The sequence below is a fragment of the Osmia bicornis genome, unplaced genomic scaffold (assembly GCF_907164935.1).
Source record: "Osmia bicornis bicornis unplaced genomic scaffold, iOsmBic2.1, whole genome shotgun sequence".
Lineage (NCBI taxonomy): Eukaryota > Metazoa > Arthropoda > Insecta > Hymenoptera > Megachilidae > Osmia > Osmia bicornis.
In genome coordinates, this window is record NW_025791458.1 from 70,596 (window position 1) to 88,893 (window position 18,298).

General features: G+C 36.7%; 1 protein-coding gene across 6 annotated transcripts in view; it reads right to left on the bottom strand.

Annotated features, from left to right (window-relative positions):
* LOC114881718 (cytochrome P450 6A1-like) overlaps positions 1–18,298 on the bottom strand; it is a 28,988-nt gene continuing 10,690 nt past the window's right edge. For 4 of the 6 annotated variants that reach the window (XM_046289872.1, XM_046289873.1, XM_046289874.1 and 1 more), the window contains 4 exons: positions 9,346–9,871; positions 8,506–8,727; positions 4,257–4,508; positions 1–344 (listed from right to left, as the gene is read on the bottom strand). In XM_046289872.1, the coding sequence (XP_046145828.1) occupies positions 175–344; positions 4,257–4,508; positions 8,506–8,727; positions 9,346–9,871 (1,170 nt within the window). In that variant the 3' untranslated portion in view covers positions 1–174. Of the gene's footprint in view, positions 345–3,306; positions 3,477–3,496; positions 4,160–4,256; positions 4,509–8,505; positions 8,728–9,345; positions 9,872–18,298 lie in introns of those variants that run through there. The other 2 variants (XM_046289876.1, XM_046289877.1) reach the window with 2 other exon arrangements.

Consider the following 18,298-nt stretch of genomic DNA (forward strand, 5'->3'; position numbering starts at 1 on the left):
TAGTTTTCTAAATAATGAGCACAATCATATTTAATGTTTCACAATATTTTGTAAAAGGTATCTCCATTGTTTCTATAAATTCTTGTAAATACGTAATATTCATTTATAAATTGACAATATTTCAACAATGTTAACAATATCTCGATTGTATAAAGTTACAACCTGTTGTAGATACTAACTTTCTAGGTTCGTTATTTTGATATACAGTCCATTTTTCGGGCACATTACAAATGCAATTGGGTCAAATTCATAAGGAATTTCAGTTTTCTCTAAAATATCGCATTTAAAATTACGAAGAATAGTTATTATGCCAATTTTTGATTGGTAAATTGCAAATCGTGCACCTGGAATAGAAAATACAAAGTAATAACATCAAAAATAAACAATCGAAGTACTTTTTAATCAATTATTGACTAACTTAAAGTTCAATGAAAATTATATGTAGAACAAGCTTTCTATCATTTCTTAACACAAAATAGCTGGTTGTTACTTACAAAAAATAATGGATTAGAATGAAAGTCATTTATTGTTTAACGGCTGCTGCTAATTTGATGAACATATAGTACGATGTTAATTCAACAAATTGCAGTAAAAAGTACTATAGTATAGTAGACTATCGTTATGTTGCCGGCGAGGAAACAGTAGGGATGGAAAATCTGTCAAGCTTCTAAGCTATCATTTGAAGGAGGGAGGGAGAGAGGATAGAAATGTATCATTTTCATAAACTATAATGGTGGAAAAAGATTGCGTTAGTATGCTTTACAATTCATGTGACCGTCAAGTCGCTTACGTGGCAATATAACGCGAGTCTATTGTTCCGTACCGAGGAACACGTTTTACGAGGATTTTGAAAGTCAGTTTATGACGGTTCGCGACGGAAAGATATTTTTGAGTAAACTTTCTAATATTGCCGGCAATAATCGTTTACCTTTTTCGTACAATGGATTTAGTTTTAATTTTCACTTCGTTCTCAATAGCTAAAATCATGTCATAAACTGGGTCTTCCTGAAGGGTAATTCGACAGCGATCGACTAGCGGTACCTGGCCTTCGAGGGTCAACCTAGACGGAAAAACCCCGGCGTCACCAAGTCCTCGCGGACCTCGAGTATCGCCCTACCCTCTCCTAGCCAAAATCGCGTCAAGGGCGCAAGGAAGGACGGATGCGTGTTTCCCTGAGACGGGAAAAGTCAACTTTGACGAAAAACGACGACGGAACGACACTTACATTTTTACGCTTCGACGAGCAACAACGTAATTTCCACACGCTACAATCGGTCAAACGTTCGTGATTTAGAAATATTAATTATTGTTTCAAAATTAGTTTGGCGAAACAACACGCGTCGCGCAATACTGTAAGCCATCGAGGCTGTTTTGAGATTTACAACCTCGGAAGGACGAGAAGTCCGGTAATTGTTCGCGACGTAGGGACGAACATCGCTCGGTTCGTCACCACTATTGTAAGTTGCCGTTCAATCAAATTCGTTGGCCTACCTCCAGTCACACGTATTATGTTTATTGGCCGAGGCCCTTACATCCACAGATTTATCGCGTGGCGAACGTCTCTAATGACAGACATTGAAACAGAATGAGATGACGCGATAGCGAGCGACGATTCGGACGCATTGACGTAGACGTAGATTCGGGGTTTACATTACAGTAAAGATTCGATAAGTGTTCGAAAGGATCTATCCGTTAAGTGTTCGCGGTTTATCCCCACCACTGGGGGGGTTCCCCCTCGGAGCAAGCCCGGGAGTAATATGACACGGCGCGGCTTTCCTTTGAAGATCTGTGTCGCATTTGCATCGATGAGACAACATTAATGCAGCGATGAAATTTTTTTATTTTACCTTTTTTTTTAATAACAATTCCATTAACATATTGGTGAGATTTTCCTGATTAAAATGAGACCAAACACGATATTGTTATAATAATTTTAACTAATCTGAATAATATTAAAATAATTTACTTTTTGTGAATGCTCACTTTATATACTAAATTAACGGCGAATGAATAGCCGTCATGTATTAATAACATTTTTATTTAAAAAACATAATTTATAAATAATAAAAAAGTTTGTTTGTTGCATTAGTATTGTCTCACCGATATGTAGGTATTTAATTTTTTACGACCACCTCGACTCTCAGTCCCTCTTTCTTCTTTATTAGACTGTCTCTTTCTATGTTCGTCGACGTCGGCAAAATACAAACGGTTAGTAGAATCGAATCTTCTGTTCGCTAAATGTTTCTCGCTGGTCCCAAATTCTGAACATTTATCGAGTCTTTACTGTATTAAGAAAACATTATTAACAAATAATGTAATTTCCATAAATTTTGCATAATAACAACTGTTGCCAAGAACAAGTATTATAAAAAATCCATTAATATCCAGAAAAAATTGCATGTTTATATAGTTAAATGTATCTTCCGCGAATATGGAAATTTTACGCCTATGCAATGTGACCGCTGACTTCTCAAGTCGCGCGCTATTGGCCGAAGCGGTCATACATACTAATTGCATCGCCTGACAAAGATGCTTCGAGACAAAGTGAGAAGATACGACGTCTGCGTTGCGGTGAATTTTAAACCATGGGCGTAGGCTCGTATTATAGAGTTCTATCTACAATAGTACTGCCTTCCTCGGAAATACGGAATTGCCACGCCTATGTAAGAGCGTGCCACTACAGTCGAATGGTATGGATTACGCGAGGATCAAATATGCCGTTCCGCCCGTCAACTTCTCATCTTTGCATAGTACTTTGTCCACTGATTTCTTCCTACGCCTATGTATATCGCATCCGACGTCCATGTTCTCTTCATTGGAGTGAGTCACGCAACACGCGACGCGGCTTCTTTGATGAGAGTTCAGTTTATAATAAAGCAATACATATAAGTTTCTTAATTTTACTTTTTTTACCCATAAATTTGTTTAACATATTGTTGATACCTTTTTGGTTAAAATAAGACCAAACACGTTATAATTTGGATCATATTTACTTATATTATGTACAAGGGAACATCCCCAAACTATGCAATGTTTGGTCTCATTTTAATCAAAAAAATTGTACCAATATGTTTTGCATGCAGAAAAATTTAGAAATAGGAAAGTTAAACTATTGTTAATTTGTTAGCTGTTACGGTTTTTAGGCCGTGAGGTTCGAGAAATAGTATCTGTTCTACCCGTATTGTCCATTTCCGCTTCCCAGCTTATGGACAACGTCAGATGCATTACTGTACAATTAAAAATTCAAGTGGCCACTTCACCTGCAGTGGCGACTCTAGATCAGCTACACCATTTACGCATAAAGTTCAAGTTTATTTCATTATTCATATTATCTTAATATAAAGGACATTACCTGTAACGTTATTCTGTAACGTATAGAAGTGGAAATGTGAAATATTTAGCTTTTCGTCGTATTTGACTTTGACAGTGTAAACATTATTTGACCCCGAAGAAGATTGCTGAATGTGAACACACGACTAGAACATAAGAAAAGTGCACTTTATTTGACATCATTTCAACTCTCTCGGAATTATAAAAAGAACACATTGTTGCAAACGATTACTTTGCACCAAATATTGGAAGTACGATCTTGTGTGGAAACAAAAAAAGCCTAACGAAGGAACTGCAATGACAAAATAACAATTGCGACGAAGCAACATTCCGTGTTTACATCCAGTAATCTCTTCGGAGTCAAATAATGTTTACACGGTCAAAGTCAAATACGATGAAAAGCTAAATATTTCACATTTCCACTTCTGTAAATCAAGTAATATGTTAGTAAAAATATCATGTAATATGTGTTTTGAATTAGTCTCGATATCCTCTAAATATGGTAAAGAAAAAAAATATATGGTCCTATTTGTAAAACCTAAGGTGACCTCGACTTTGTTATGAAAACAAACTGTTCTTGAAATTTTTTTACCGATATCTATTGTGCACTTCACACCCTGCAACTCTTGTTCTAAATTTTTGTTTGTCAGGTGGTTACAGGTAACACCCTGTATATTAAATTTTATGACATTTAACAATAAAAAATCGTGCTATCTGTTTTAAAATCACTTTTGGTATTAATATCGCCAACATTAAAATTTTAAGAATTCCTGTTTGCTCTCTAACGCCATTTTCCCTAGAGAAGCCTACTCTGCTCGATACTCTACACCTTTTGAAACATGATACGATTAATGAATATCATTTTTGTAGATACTACATATGTTATCTATCACGAGCTTATAATTAAATTATTCATTTATACGTACCGATGCAGTTTCTTGGGCCATCACCGAAGGGTAAGTAGTGCATGGGGTGCCTGACTTTCACTGCGTCTTCTGAGAATCTTTCGGGGTCAAATTTGTCTGGATATGGGTAAACTTCCGGATCTCTGTGAATTGAAAATAGAGGTATCCATACCTTTGCATCCTTAAGGACTGTCAACTTCGGGTTTTCGAACGTGTAATTTTCCGTTGCCTTTCTGCTTAGAAATGACAGGGGCGGATATTTCCTTAAAGTTTCTGTAAACAAATCAAGAAACAATCTACTAAAAAACAGTGAATATAATCCTGCAGTAATTCTTTTTTAAGTGATTTCGAAAAAGGAGGAGGTTATTCAATTCGATCAGTATACATATTCATTTAAAAAATTTTTTTTTTCAATGTATGTTCGTCGATTACTCCGAGATGGATGGACCAATCAGAAGGAAGCCTTTTACATCTTATAGAGTGTATAATACTGTGACTTGAGACCGTTGTTTTAAGTCTCAAACGTCCCAGTTATTCTCGAGTAAATTAATACTCGGAAATTGTTTTTATGTTAAATGATTGAATCAGTTAATTGGTTTGATATGAAGTATATTTCAATAACAAACTGTTTGATACAAGATGATAGTGAGTATGTTTTCGAGGTGTTGTTACTACGAGAGTTGTCAGTGTTCTGACTAGCGCATTTTCGTGTGCGTGTATAAAAGGAAAATACTCTATGCCTAAAACTATTGCTGATTGGTGGAGAAAATTTGGTGGGAGGTGTGAATGAGTGGAAGTGACGCAGTCGATGAGTTGCCGTGGGTTTTTCCATAATTTTTGGGACTTCCTTAATTTCCAATTGCGGAGCGCCTAACGGTATGCAACCCCACTGAAGGGTAGTCGACCAGGCGTAGGTTTTATGGCCTTTGGTATCATTTTTACCTGATGGTTGTTTGCCGGGATCTGAAGGGTCCGCGAGGCAACATAGAGTATGTCCCCTGATTAGCCCTCTAAAAAAGAAATTTTGCATTTTCTCATTCCTGACGATTTTTATTGCAGAAAAGTACTAGTTCATGTACGTTCGGCGTATGTTCACCGATTACTCCGAGATGGATGAACCAATCGAAATGAAATCTTTTTAACCGACTTCGAAAAAGGCGAAGGTTACTCAATTCGATCAGTATATTTTTAACCGACTTCGAAAAAGGAGAAGGTTGTAACCGATCGATTAGGCTATCGATACGTCACATAGTGTAGGGGCTCGTAGGGCCGGCCCCACTATCATGTCATAGTACGAATCGCGCAAGCGTAAGACTTCCCTTCGCTGCCGGGAGCACCGGGCGAGGTGTCTGCCGATTTGCAGAACGAGCACTTGTCGTCGAGACCTCAATGCGATCAGACACACTTTCAGCTCAAGTAAAATCAGTCGAAGTACATATCCGCACTCATCGCAAGCCAACCAGCAGCTACGAGACATCGTGCTCTGGCCTCGCTTCCGAGACTGCTCCTGTGCCCATGAACAACCTAAGACGATTTCTCGTATCAACCGGATTCTCACGAATCCGCACGAGTAGAGGAACGTAACAAGCGAGTCATGAGGCGTGAGAGAAAGTCGGTGCCCGCGTTCGAGTTAAAGTTATTATAAAATAATTTTTAACAAAAAACAAATCCGACTTCGAAATGCACTGAAAAGTGTAAAATAAATTCTATTTCATTTATACCAATATTCCATGGCTATTAATAATATCTACTTGATCGTTAACTAGGATACCAAATACATTTCAAAGTTTTCGGAGGCGGCGCAAAATTAAAAACTTTTCTTCTACTAGGAAGATCCTAGCTCAGGCGTCGGCAATCTGTGACAAATGAGCCATTTGATAATTTCAAGTGAACAATATTCAACGGGAATCAACATAACCATTGCGGATTATCTATACTGCTGTTCGCGAAAGACCATACTTAACTCGCGCAGCTTACTAGGTCTACAGCTTGCTTCTTACTTTACGATCAAATAATTTTTTTCGTTGAATAAAAATAATAGGAATTTCATTGTATCGTATATCTTAATCTAGCAACGAATGGGTAGGTTTCATTTAAATTGTTTTCAAATTTTTCATCATTAACGTAACCTCCAATTCAAACGTTTATTAATTATTCCATTTCAATCATTTTTATTTGTTGTTTAGAATGCTTAGAACTTCCTTTTTTACATTATGACAGGCGACAAGAGATTAAGTTCCGTATTCATTGTAAACGACTAAAGATGTTTTACCAGTTCAATTTTTTTATTGTGCTATGGCAACAGGGTGCCAAGCCGTTCATTCGCGACCTACGTCAGGCCCGGTTTTCGCACCAGTCAGTGCAGTCCCTGGGACTACGCGCTATACGCGCTCGGATTGGTCGGTGTTTTTTGTTATTAACTCGAACACCAAGCCTTAACCAACATTTTGGCAAAGGAGGAAATTGTTTAGAATCACCATAGCAATCATCCCTCTTCGGCTGTCGAGGTAGTCGCGTGACACCCTGTATATCCTACTAAATATGAAAGGTTTTACCGCGAACGATGCATTCCTTGCAGAGTAACATAAAGGAATGGATTTTTTGCTATAACAGTAGTTATTAACAAATTCCATAAACTTTTGCAAGTGGGATCGTCGCGGATATACCTCATACTAAATGTGAAAGGTTTCATCGCTATCGGTGCATTTCCTGCAGCATAAACGTCGGAAGATATAAATGAAGTATTACGTGTTTTGCGAAAAAAGTCGTTAGGAATGAAAAAATACAAAATGTTTTTTTAACGGGACCAACCGGGACACATACTTTAGAAGATGCAAAAGGTTTCGTTCCGATTGGTTCATCCGTTTCAGAATAAAAGGCGAACATAAATTTAGAAAAAAAGGTCGTTAGGAATGAAAAAATGCAAAATATTTATTTTACGGGACCAATGAGGAGTTATACTCTATAAGACGCAAAAAGTTTCGTTCCGATTGGTCCATCCGCCTCGCAGTAATCGGCGACCATACGCCGCACGTACATGAAATAGTACGTTTTTTTGCAATAAAAAGCGTTCGGAGTGAAAAAATATAAAATATTTTTGTAATGGGACCAATCGGGAGACATACTCTACCAGATGCAAAAGGTTTCGTTCCGATTGGTCCATCCGTCTCGGCGTAATCGGTGAACATACATAAAAAAAAAAAAAAAAAAAAAAAAAATATATATATATACACATCGAATTGAGTATCCTCCTCGTTTTCGAAGTCGGATAAAAAATTGATGGAATTTATTAATAACTACTGTTATAGTAAAAAGCTCTATTTCTAGATGTTACTCTGCAAGGAATGTATCGTTCGCGATGAAACCTTTCATATTTAGTAGGAGACATATCCGCGATGATCCCACTTGTAAAAATATGTATGGAATCTGTTGTTTATTAACCATCTAAATTCGGTCAATTTTTTTCGGTTTATGGTTATTAGCTAAGCAATAAAAACGCAAAATCATCTTACGCTATCCTACAAATACTACACGTTCCACTAAAAAGTGTGGAATAAAAAAATTTTTAACAAAAAGTATAACCGATTTCAAAATGCGCTAAAAAGTGTGAAATAATTTCTGTTTCGTTTATATCAATGCTCCACAGCTATTAATAAAACCTATTTAATCGTTAAATAGTATGCAAAATACATTTCAAAGTTTTCGGAGGCGGCGCAAAATTAAAAATACCCGAATATACGATGCTGCCAATAACGATTTGATTGCAGTGTAGTGAACTTGGTAATTAATAAGTCGTAAGAGAAAATGCGGAACGTTATAAGTACGGCTGAAAACATTTGTAATTGTAACGATTGTATCAGAAATTGGCAACACTTCTAATGTACATACATGCAATTAATTCGCAATAGGTCTGTTGATTCCCATTGAATCTTGTTTACTTGAAATTATCAAATGGGTCATTGTCATAGGTTACCGACGCCAGTGCTAGGATCTTCCTACTAGAAGAAAAGTTTTTAATTTTGCGCCGCATCTGGAAAGGTTGAAATGTATTTAGTATACTATTTAACGATTAAATAGGTTTTATTAATAGCTGTGGAGCATTGGTAAAAATGAAATAGAAATTATTTTAAACTTTTTAGCGCATTTTGAAGTCGGTTGTATTTTTTGTTAAAACTTACTTTATTATATTTCTATTTCTGTTGAAGTGTAAAATATTCTACAGTCAAATAGTGTGCAAGTTGTTTTTCAATTGAAATAAAATAATACTTACCTCGGAAAACTTTATCCAGGTACTTCATTTGTTTGACAGTTTCGTATTTCCATTCCCCGTTGTTTTTCGCGTCGAATTCTTTAATTTCTTCTCGTAATTTGTCCTGTATCTCTTGGTTTTGAGCCAATTCATAAATGGCATTGGCTATCGTTGTCGATGAAGTTTCGAAGCCAGCTGCGAAGAACACAAACGCTTGTGCAGCCAGTAAAGTATCCGTCAATTCTAAAGAAAAAAGGAATAATACAGTGTATGGTACTTAAAGAAAATCACGTCGAATTATAGTAACATCAAGTCAAATCAGTTGTATGTACATGTAGTTCGATCAAAATATTACTATAGCGAAACATTGATCATCAAACCCTAACTAATACTGTCCAATAAATTTTAGTTATTTTTATATTTCGCAATGTTTAATAAGAATTCGAATCTTCAAATTATTTGGAGAGTTGGAACCATACATTTTATGTAAATGTGCTATAAAAAATGAATTTTATCAGAATGTAATAGTTTCGATGATTTCAGGATCGCCTGTGTGAAACGCTTATCAGATATCTTCATTAACTCAACCAGCAATTTTTTGGGGTACATCATTGGAAATTTTGAATTTCTGAAATTTCGGAATTTTGGATTTTTATAATTTTAAAATGCTAGAGTGTGAGAGGCGACTCTACATTTTTGGAGATAGACCAATTCACACTTGAGGGGAAGAGGTAGGCTCATCCAGTCCCCTATTTACTTACACCGGTCGATATCGCTAAATTAAAATAGGTGTTGAACAGTATAATTTAATCACTATACTTTAATTACTGATCCAAGAGAATTTGAAACATTAAAACTTACGGATACCGCTGACTCTTTCAGGATGTTTCTGCAGCTCCAAAAGTGTATTTATAAAATCTGATCTAACTATGTTGTTGTGCTTCCTATACTTCATCGTACTTATAGTGATTCTCTCAATGAATGCCATTGTTTTATCCTTAGGAAGTACATAACCAAGTAAATTATATAACTGTGGCATCCATTCTTTCATTTTGAACTTCAGAAATGTTGTAAGGTTAGTAGAGAAGATTTCTCTGCCAATTTTGCGAAATTCACTTTCACTTTCCGACATCGAGTTCATTTCAATTCCAAATGCACAGCTACCGATCACGTCAGTCGTGTATTGGGCTGCTACTTCTCGGATTTCGATGGGTTCTCCTTTCTGTACTAAAGTATCCATATATTTTTCCAGATGTTTAGCACAATCAAGAATCAGGGAAAAGATTCCCTTGAGTTTGCTAGATGTAAATACTGGAGAGAGTTGAGTTCTTAGCGGACGCCACCTTTCGACCTCCAGAAAAAAGAGGTGCTGAGATAACGGTTCTGCCTATATTCATTAAATAATTTGATTTATCATTCACATGGTAGAATATTATGTCAATGTACAGTGTCGAGCAAAGTAGGTTTCCCTAAGGAAAATGTTTATGTCCCAAGGTCACCCCTCCCCTCTCTGTAGACTTCACGGGTTCTCGACTTTCTGACCCTCCTCGTAGGCCTTTCTTTTCTCAGGTTTCTAGTCCTTTCCGGAGGTTTCCTCTTCCTTGGAATTCTGTCCGTCCTCGGAGACGAAATTGGAATATCAACTTCCGAAGCGAGTGTTCAGCTTTCGAACAGTTAACAGTTGAGCAGATGCTGGGTCAGTGTCCGGACAAAGAGGACACCAGAGAATAGGCCAACTGCTCAACTGTCAACTGTTCGAAAGCGAAACACGCGTTTCAGAATTTGATATTCCAATTTTCAATTCCTTACACCTCGAAAACTAAGCAGCAGATTGTGCCGACGACGCGCTGTCGCCCTCTTTATTCATGACCACATAACAGTTTGATCGTAATCGGTAGCTAACACTCTGGCGGTTCAGCCCGCGCTCTACGTGTGCTCTAATTGGCCAGTGTTTTTCTTTAATAATTTAAAAATTTAGCCTTAACTAACATCTGGGCAGAGGAAAAAGTAGTTCGGAGCCACCTCAGCGATCACTCTTTCACGGAATTAACACTTTTTCTAGGACACACTGTACAAATTTGCGACAGCTTTCTGCCATTTGCGTATAAGCATTTACCCGGGAAAGTTTGAAGTAATATTTACTTTGTTTTTCGTACTTTTCAGTTACATACTAAATTTTGTAACATTTAATTATGTTATTTTTTTCTAAATCACTTGTAATGTTAATATCGTCAAAATCAAAGTATCAAGAATTTCTGCTTCTCCTGTAACACCATTCTCCCCGGGGAAGCTTACTATGCTCGATATTGCGCAAGTCACTGCTGATGATTTGAAACTGAATAATCATTACATAAATAAAGCATTTAGAACAAAAGGGGTGCAAGAGACATTTTTTGGAAGTTTTTGGAAGTTTTGGGATTAAGAATAGGAATGGTTAGTTAAAATGTTAAATAAAATATTATAATTAAAAAAAAAAAAAGATAGCAGTTTCATCGCCTTAATTATAAGTGCCCCCAACATAATAATGTTATTCTGTATTCTAATAATATTATCTTAATACCATTATTCTAGATTCCAATAAATCTTACAGCATTGGAAATTAAGCTATAAGGTTTGTATTTATGTAGATCAATTAATGATCTAAATCATTCATTACAAAAATTGTATGTGTTGGAAAAGTGATTTCTGTTTTTGAATGTTTATGAAACAAAGAAAAGAATCGAATAGTATCGAATTATTGATTGCTCATGAACAACGAATACAGTAACGAATTGTTATTCATGTAGAATGAATAAATCGAATTGATTCAACACTTTTATAGGAATTAAAAAAAAAAAAAATACTTTGTAATCATTTTTGAAAAAAATATGAAAAAACAAATACACGATTTGGATATAAAAAAAGTTTCCACATAATAAAAAAAAGATTGAAATGGATAACTAATAAACGTGTTAAATTGGAAAATATTCAAAATTAATGTAAATGAAAGTTACCCATTCGTCCGTAAATGACCAAGTTATAATGAAAATGGTTTGCGAATGGCCCCGTTAGAATTGGGACCTCGGGTTTGGCATATAACCTTAATTAACTACCAGAAACCGATTAAAATTGGTTTCAGAGCTGGATGTCTTACCGTTTTTGAAATATCGTGGTAAGAAGTTTTGTAAAATTCCGGGACTACGTATGCGCTATTCGATACTGACCATGCGCAATTCATTAGTGCGCATGTGCTATTCGATACTGAACATATGCTATTCGATACTGCGCATACACGGAACCTAACCTAACCTCATTGTTTTGTGAGCCTCGTGGGGTTCATAACTTGCTCTACCGTTCCCAAGTTAACACTTACATATACCAGCGCTATTAAAGAGCGCATTGCGCTATTAAATCCACTCCCCAGCAGCTACCACCCTTCAAGTGTCACCGGAAATGGAGAAACTATCAACTCATGGATACCAATCATTGTATTCAGGTACGGAAGATCCAACGGTAAAAGTTCCGAAGCCGTACCCAGATTATAGTATAACGTTAACATGCCAACACGTCACTATTCCATCATATTGTCGAACAAATGGGCGGGGGAGGGGCTCCGGCTTCGGAACTTGTTCCGCTTTTTCGGACAAAACCGCCGAATTGGGAGAAACCCCACACGTTGGCACCAGTGTATCAAAGTTTCTCGATTTGGAATTATCTCGCGAAAAATACGGGACATATTCCACTGACCATTCAATAGATTGTCGTTCATTTTGTAACCTATGTTAATAAATCTACAATCAATCTACAATCTATATTAATTACAACCTGTATTAATTTTTAACCTACCTATATTAATAAACGTAAAAGCTATATTAATAAACCTCAAATGGAATTATAAAAAAAATGTAAGAAATTACGGAAAGATAATCGAAGCTTTGAAATTCACTTCAAAGTTTGAACTGTAATGATCAGAAAATGCGCGAGAATCGTCTATATGGCTTTATTAGCCTCAATACGCATGCGCCTAACGTTCCCCGAATGCGCAGTAGTGAATTGCGCATGGTCAATATCGAATAGCGCATACATACTTAGTCCCAGAATTTTACAAAACTTCTTACCACGATATCTCAAAAACGGTAAGACATCCAGCTCTGAAACCAATTTTAATCGGTTTCTGGTAGTCAATTTAGGTTATATGCCGAACCCGAGTTCTCAATTCTAACGGGGCCATTCGGAAACACACCCAACAGCTGATCTCCAGACGAGATCATTGAACTCACTCAACCACACGGTCACTATCACTTCTCACAGAATTTCACTACGTAGTCCGAAAGGGACCGATTCTTTCAACTAAATAAACATTTGTATTCACTGTCGCGTTGCTATTGCACTGTGCACAAATGAAAAACGTAATATTCCGCACTACATTGTAACGTTTTCACGACGTTACTGATCTTCCTTTCCAACTTCAAATGAGACTGTTAGGTTGAGCGTCTGCGAGGTTCTTTTTTCGCTGTTTATCCTTTTCTACGTTCGGCTATATTCAAAGGGTCGATACGAGCCTCTCTCGCTTGTTCTCGGTTACCGAGAATAACAGATTTATCAAGAAACAGACTTCGCAGACGCTGAGGCTAGCAGTCCCATTTGAAGTTGGAAAGGAAGACCAGTAACGTCGTGAAAACGTTACAATGTAGTGCGGAATATTACGTTTTTCATTTGTGCACAGTGCAATAGCAACGCGACAGTGAATACAAATGTTTATTTAGTTGAAAGAATCGGTCCCTTTCGGACTACGTAGTGAAATTCTGTGAAAAGTGATAGTGACCGTGTGGTTGAGTGAGTTCAATGATCCCGTTTAGAGATTAGCTATTCTTCGTAACGCGTTCTCTCCTCGAATATTCAGGATCAGCACAATGACCCAGTGACAGCAAACCATTTTCATTTCAACTGGGTCATTTACGGACGAATGAGTAAGTTTTATTTACATTAATTTTGGATGAAGTTCCGAATACGACCGGTCGCCGATCAAGATGAAATTTTGAGGGGGAGGGGGGAGGGGACCCCAAATATAAAGTGGTATCTTCGGCTTCCTATTAGTTTCCGAGATATTAATTAAAAACTTTCGTACAATACATCGAATTTTTCCTGTACAGATGAAACTAACACTACCGTCTTCGCTGTAGCAATCGTCATCGTCAAGTGTCGAACAGCCGTTCACACCATAACGATATTGGCTTCCGTTTCTATAGGGTGTTCCATGTAAAATCCATTTTTTTAGTCACATTACGTTATGTTTTATATTTTATTACTAATTCTTAAGGAATTAAACACATTTGATTTATACGTAGGTTAGGTCCGGACAGACAAATTTCCGGCCGCCGGACGGCGGCCCGCAACGCTACAACAGTCGTCGTATCTCCAACGTTTTGAATAGGACACCCTATAGATAGTCAGGTTGAAATCCCCGCTGTGTCAACGGCTGTTAGACACTTGACGATGTTATCTTACTACAGCGAAGACGGTTGTGTTAGTTACATCTGTACAGGAAAAATTTTATGTATTGTATGAAAGTTTTTAATTAATATCTCGGAAACTAATAGGAAGCCGAAGATACCACTTTATATTTGGGGTCCCCTCCCCCCTTTCCCCTGCCCCTCAAAATTTCATCTTGATCGGCGACCGGTCGTATTCGGAACTACAGCTTTAATTTTGAATGTTTTCCAATTTAACACGTTTATTAGTATCCATTTCAATCTTTTTTTTATTATGTGGAAACTTTTTTTGTTTCCAAATCATGTATTTGTTTTTCCATATTTTTTTCAAAAATGATTACAAAGTATTTTTTTTTTTTAATTCCTATCGTACAACTAATAAGTGTTGAATCAATTAGATTTATTCATTCTACATGAACAACAATTCGTTACTTTATTCGTTGTTCATGAGCAATCAATAATTCGATACTATTCGATTCTTTTCTTTGTTTTATTCATTATTCGATGAAACTTCTGCCCAACGAATCCTATTCTACCGACGCGATGCAGTACCGCTACACTTGATCACGACCGCGCTGAGCATACCCAACACTCTCGTGGTTCGGCCTGCGCTAATGGCGCACTCTAATTGGCCAGGGTTTTTCGTTAATAACTCGAAAACGTAGCCTTAACCAACATTTTGGCAAAGGAAAAAGTTGTTTAGAATGACCTCACCAATCATCCCTCTTCGGCTCCAACCCCAGTTCTGGGACACCCTGTATATGATAAAACCTTTATATTTTGAGTATCTTTCTTAACAGTATAAATAATAATAAGTTGTAAATCATTAATGGCTACGTTATATTAGAAGCTACATTATCCTTTCGTAATGGAATCCATAAATTATTTGAGAGGTGTCATTAAATCATTAAAGATGATGGAAAATATTTTGATTAAATACAATTATATTATATATAGTAACAATTTGACATAAATAATTTTAATTTAAAAAAAAAGAAAACTTTAAAAAATTTTCTTGAAAATATAACAAATATAATAATAGGGGGGTTACGTGACGATAGTTATAGAGACAATATGTGTCGGAGAGAAGTGCAACAAAAATCATCCTATTCCGAAGGAAAATCTTAACGGATAGTGGTGCAAAAACAACCGCTGGAAAGAGCAAATACCATTAAAAAGGCACATAGAAATAAGTTACTTAAAGAAAATGAAACTGACGAAAGAGGTATGAGGTTAGATTGACTAATGAGCTACAGGTAGCCCTCCTATAACACGGTAGATAGGTTCCTAGAAAATGCCGTGTTGCGTGAAATCGTGTTATATGAAACCCAGACCTAATACAAAAAGGGGGGTTACGTTCCGAGAACTTATTAAAAACAAACATTGTTTTTGTTTAATTCTATATAAGCAACTTAATTTTTATTAAAAATATAACACAAAACGAAAAAAAAACAAAAAATATTATTTTCATTTAATGTATCCTTAATTTATTAAAATTCTTCCTCGTCACTACTTATAATATAATGAGACGGCAAATCACGCCGCGGATGGCGTACAAACTGTGCATGACGCTTTCCGCTATAACATCGGAATAGAGTTATAAATGAGTAAATTATAATTTATTTATGTTTTCATGTAAAGGCACTATAGTTCATTATTCCTTCCCGTTATTATTATTAAGTGATGTAGTTATTAAATATGTTAAACAAAAATCATGTTATCCAGTACTGTAGAAGAGCAGTGTTGTATAAAGATTTTCTCAATTTTCTTATCGTGTTAGAGCGAAACAGTGCTATAGGTTGCAGTGCTACACGAGGGTTCCCGCAATTTATCCTATCGTGTTAGAGCGAAACCGTGTTATAGGATGCCGTGTTGTAGGAGGGTTATCTGTACGTGGAAAAAGTCGATCTTGAAGATTGATAAACTACGTGGAATAATACGTCGATAACTGTAGATCGATTGACTGATAAACTGATAAGATAAAGAAAAACGAAGGTAACGACATCTAGAGGCAGACGAGAGCGGCCGCATTTACAATCTGGCGCAGCCACGCGGTGAAGCATAGGCACAGAAGCGAACACAGAGAGGTGTATGACTTGCAGTTTGGGATAATTACATAGCGAAGTACAGACGTAGAGGAAAACATAAATGAGTAGGACAGAAGAGATGGGAGCCCAAAAGATTCCGGAAAAAGAGGAAGGGCGACCTTAGCTGAACAGCTTGGGAAGTATAGGTTAAGCAGCCAAGGATCACTGCTGGATTCTTTTAAAAGGAAAAGAGAAGAAGAAGAAGCAGAAGAAGGAAGAAGAAAAGTGGAGAAAGAACTGACTGAAAATTTCCAAGAAACAGGAAGAGTAGAAAGATCACCACCGTACGAAGCTACGAAAGGAGAAGGAACAGAAAGCGAAGGAACAGAAGGCGAACCCAAAGATACGAAAATGGACAAGTTAGACAGATTGACTGAGCTTGTACTGACAGTGAAGAAGGACACACAAGATATTAAGAAAGAAAATGAAGCCATAAATAAGGAAATAAGAGAATTAAAAGAAGAATGGAAAAGAAAGCAAGAAGCGTGGGAGCGAGAAAAAGAAGAAATACAGAAGAGAATTAAAAATCTAGAAATAAAAAGAGATAATTCGGACGAATTAATTGAAAGAATAAACCGGACAGACCGAAAAGAGGAGGCAAGAGAAAAAAGAGCGAAACGAGACAATATTACACTGAAAGAAGAACTACCAAGAGGTGAAACACCGAAAGATACAACGGTAAAGGTAATAGCAGAAAATCTACAAGTGGAGGTGGAAATAGAAGATGCTTTCTGGACGAGAAAGGGAAAGAGAGGGAGCATTTTGATAACAAAGCTAAGAAATTGGCAACAAAAAAAGAAAATAATGATGAAGAAGGGCAAATTGAAAGGTAAGACAATTTACATTGATAATGATTTAACGAAAAACGAAAGAGAAACTCAGAAGGTAATTTTAGGAATTACGAAAGCGGAGAGAGAGCAGGGAGCACTCGTGAAAATAGGATACAGAAAGAGAAAGATAAATCACAGGATTTTCAAATGGAAAGAAGGAGTAGGGATTGAAGAGGCAAAATTTTTGAGCCGACAGAAGATAAGGTTCTAATAATAAGTACCACTCCTTCCGCGTCTGGAAAGATGAACAGGGGAGGAGAGAGAAATTACAATAATAAAAAGAACAAGAAAAGAAAACGGAAAGTACAAACCAAGCAGCGGGTAATGAATAAGACACTGTTGATAGGTTTTTGGAATGTCGCAGATCTACACAACTAGGAAACCTAGAGTAAGCAGGCTAAACTCCAGGTGAATGCCGAAAGCCCGTACAAAAGCAAGCCTGTACGTTCAGCATTATCAATCGCAGCCCAGGTCGACCATACGAGTGCAATTAGAGCAAAAAAAGACAAAATTTGAGGAAAAACAATACTCTGATTTTTTTGGCGCGCTAGTGACCAAATAAGATATTTGGAATAGTCAACATTTTTTTCTATTTTTTCTCAACCATTTTCGCATAAAAGTTTTGTTTTCGCTGTTAAGATAGCGAAAAACACAGCTAAAATGGTTTTGAGATTATTTCAAAATTTAGTCATAGAAATTGAAAAATCAAGAATTTTTGTACAACTTCAAAACGTGTTCTTTCCAATGATACCAATGATGACTGCATGGTAACGTCCAGTTTCGCACCAATCTCTGTACAAGAAAGGTAACAACGCAAAACGGAGTCAACTGGGAGAGGGAAGCCTCAGGCCCTACGGGCCTTCGGCAATACAGGCTAGCAGTTTTGGGAATACGTAGAGACATAATATTTCGTAAGACTAACTCACCGAACGCGTTTCCTCGTTTCCCAGTGATAATTATATCTGCTTTCAGCGTAGCAGGTTAATTTAGAAACGAATGGGTAAGTTTCATTTAAATTGTTTTCAAATTTTTCATCATTAACGTAGCCTTCAATTCAAACGTTTATTAATTATTCCACTTCAAACATTTTTATTTGTTGTTTAGAATCCTTAGAATTTCCTTTTTTACATTATGACAGGCGACAAGAGATTAGGTTCCGTATTCATTTTAAACGACTAAAAATGTTCTACCAGTTCAGTTTTTTATTGTGCTATGCCAACGGGGTGCCGAGCCGTTCGTTCGCGTCCTACGTCAGATCCGGTTTTCGTAGCCGACACTGCAGTCCCTGAGACCGCGCGCTATACGCGCTTGGATTGGTTGGTGTTTTTTGTTAATAAATCGAAAACCAAGCCGTAACCAACACTTTGGCAAAGGAAGAAGTTGTTTAGAATTACCTTAGCAATCATCCCTCTTCGGTTGTCGAGAT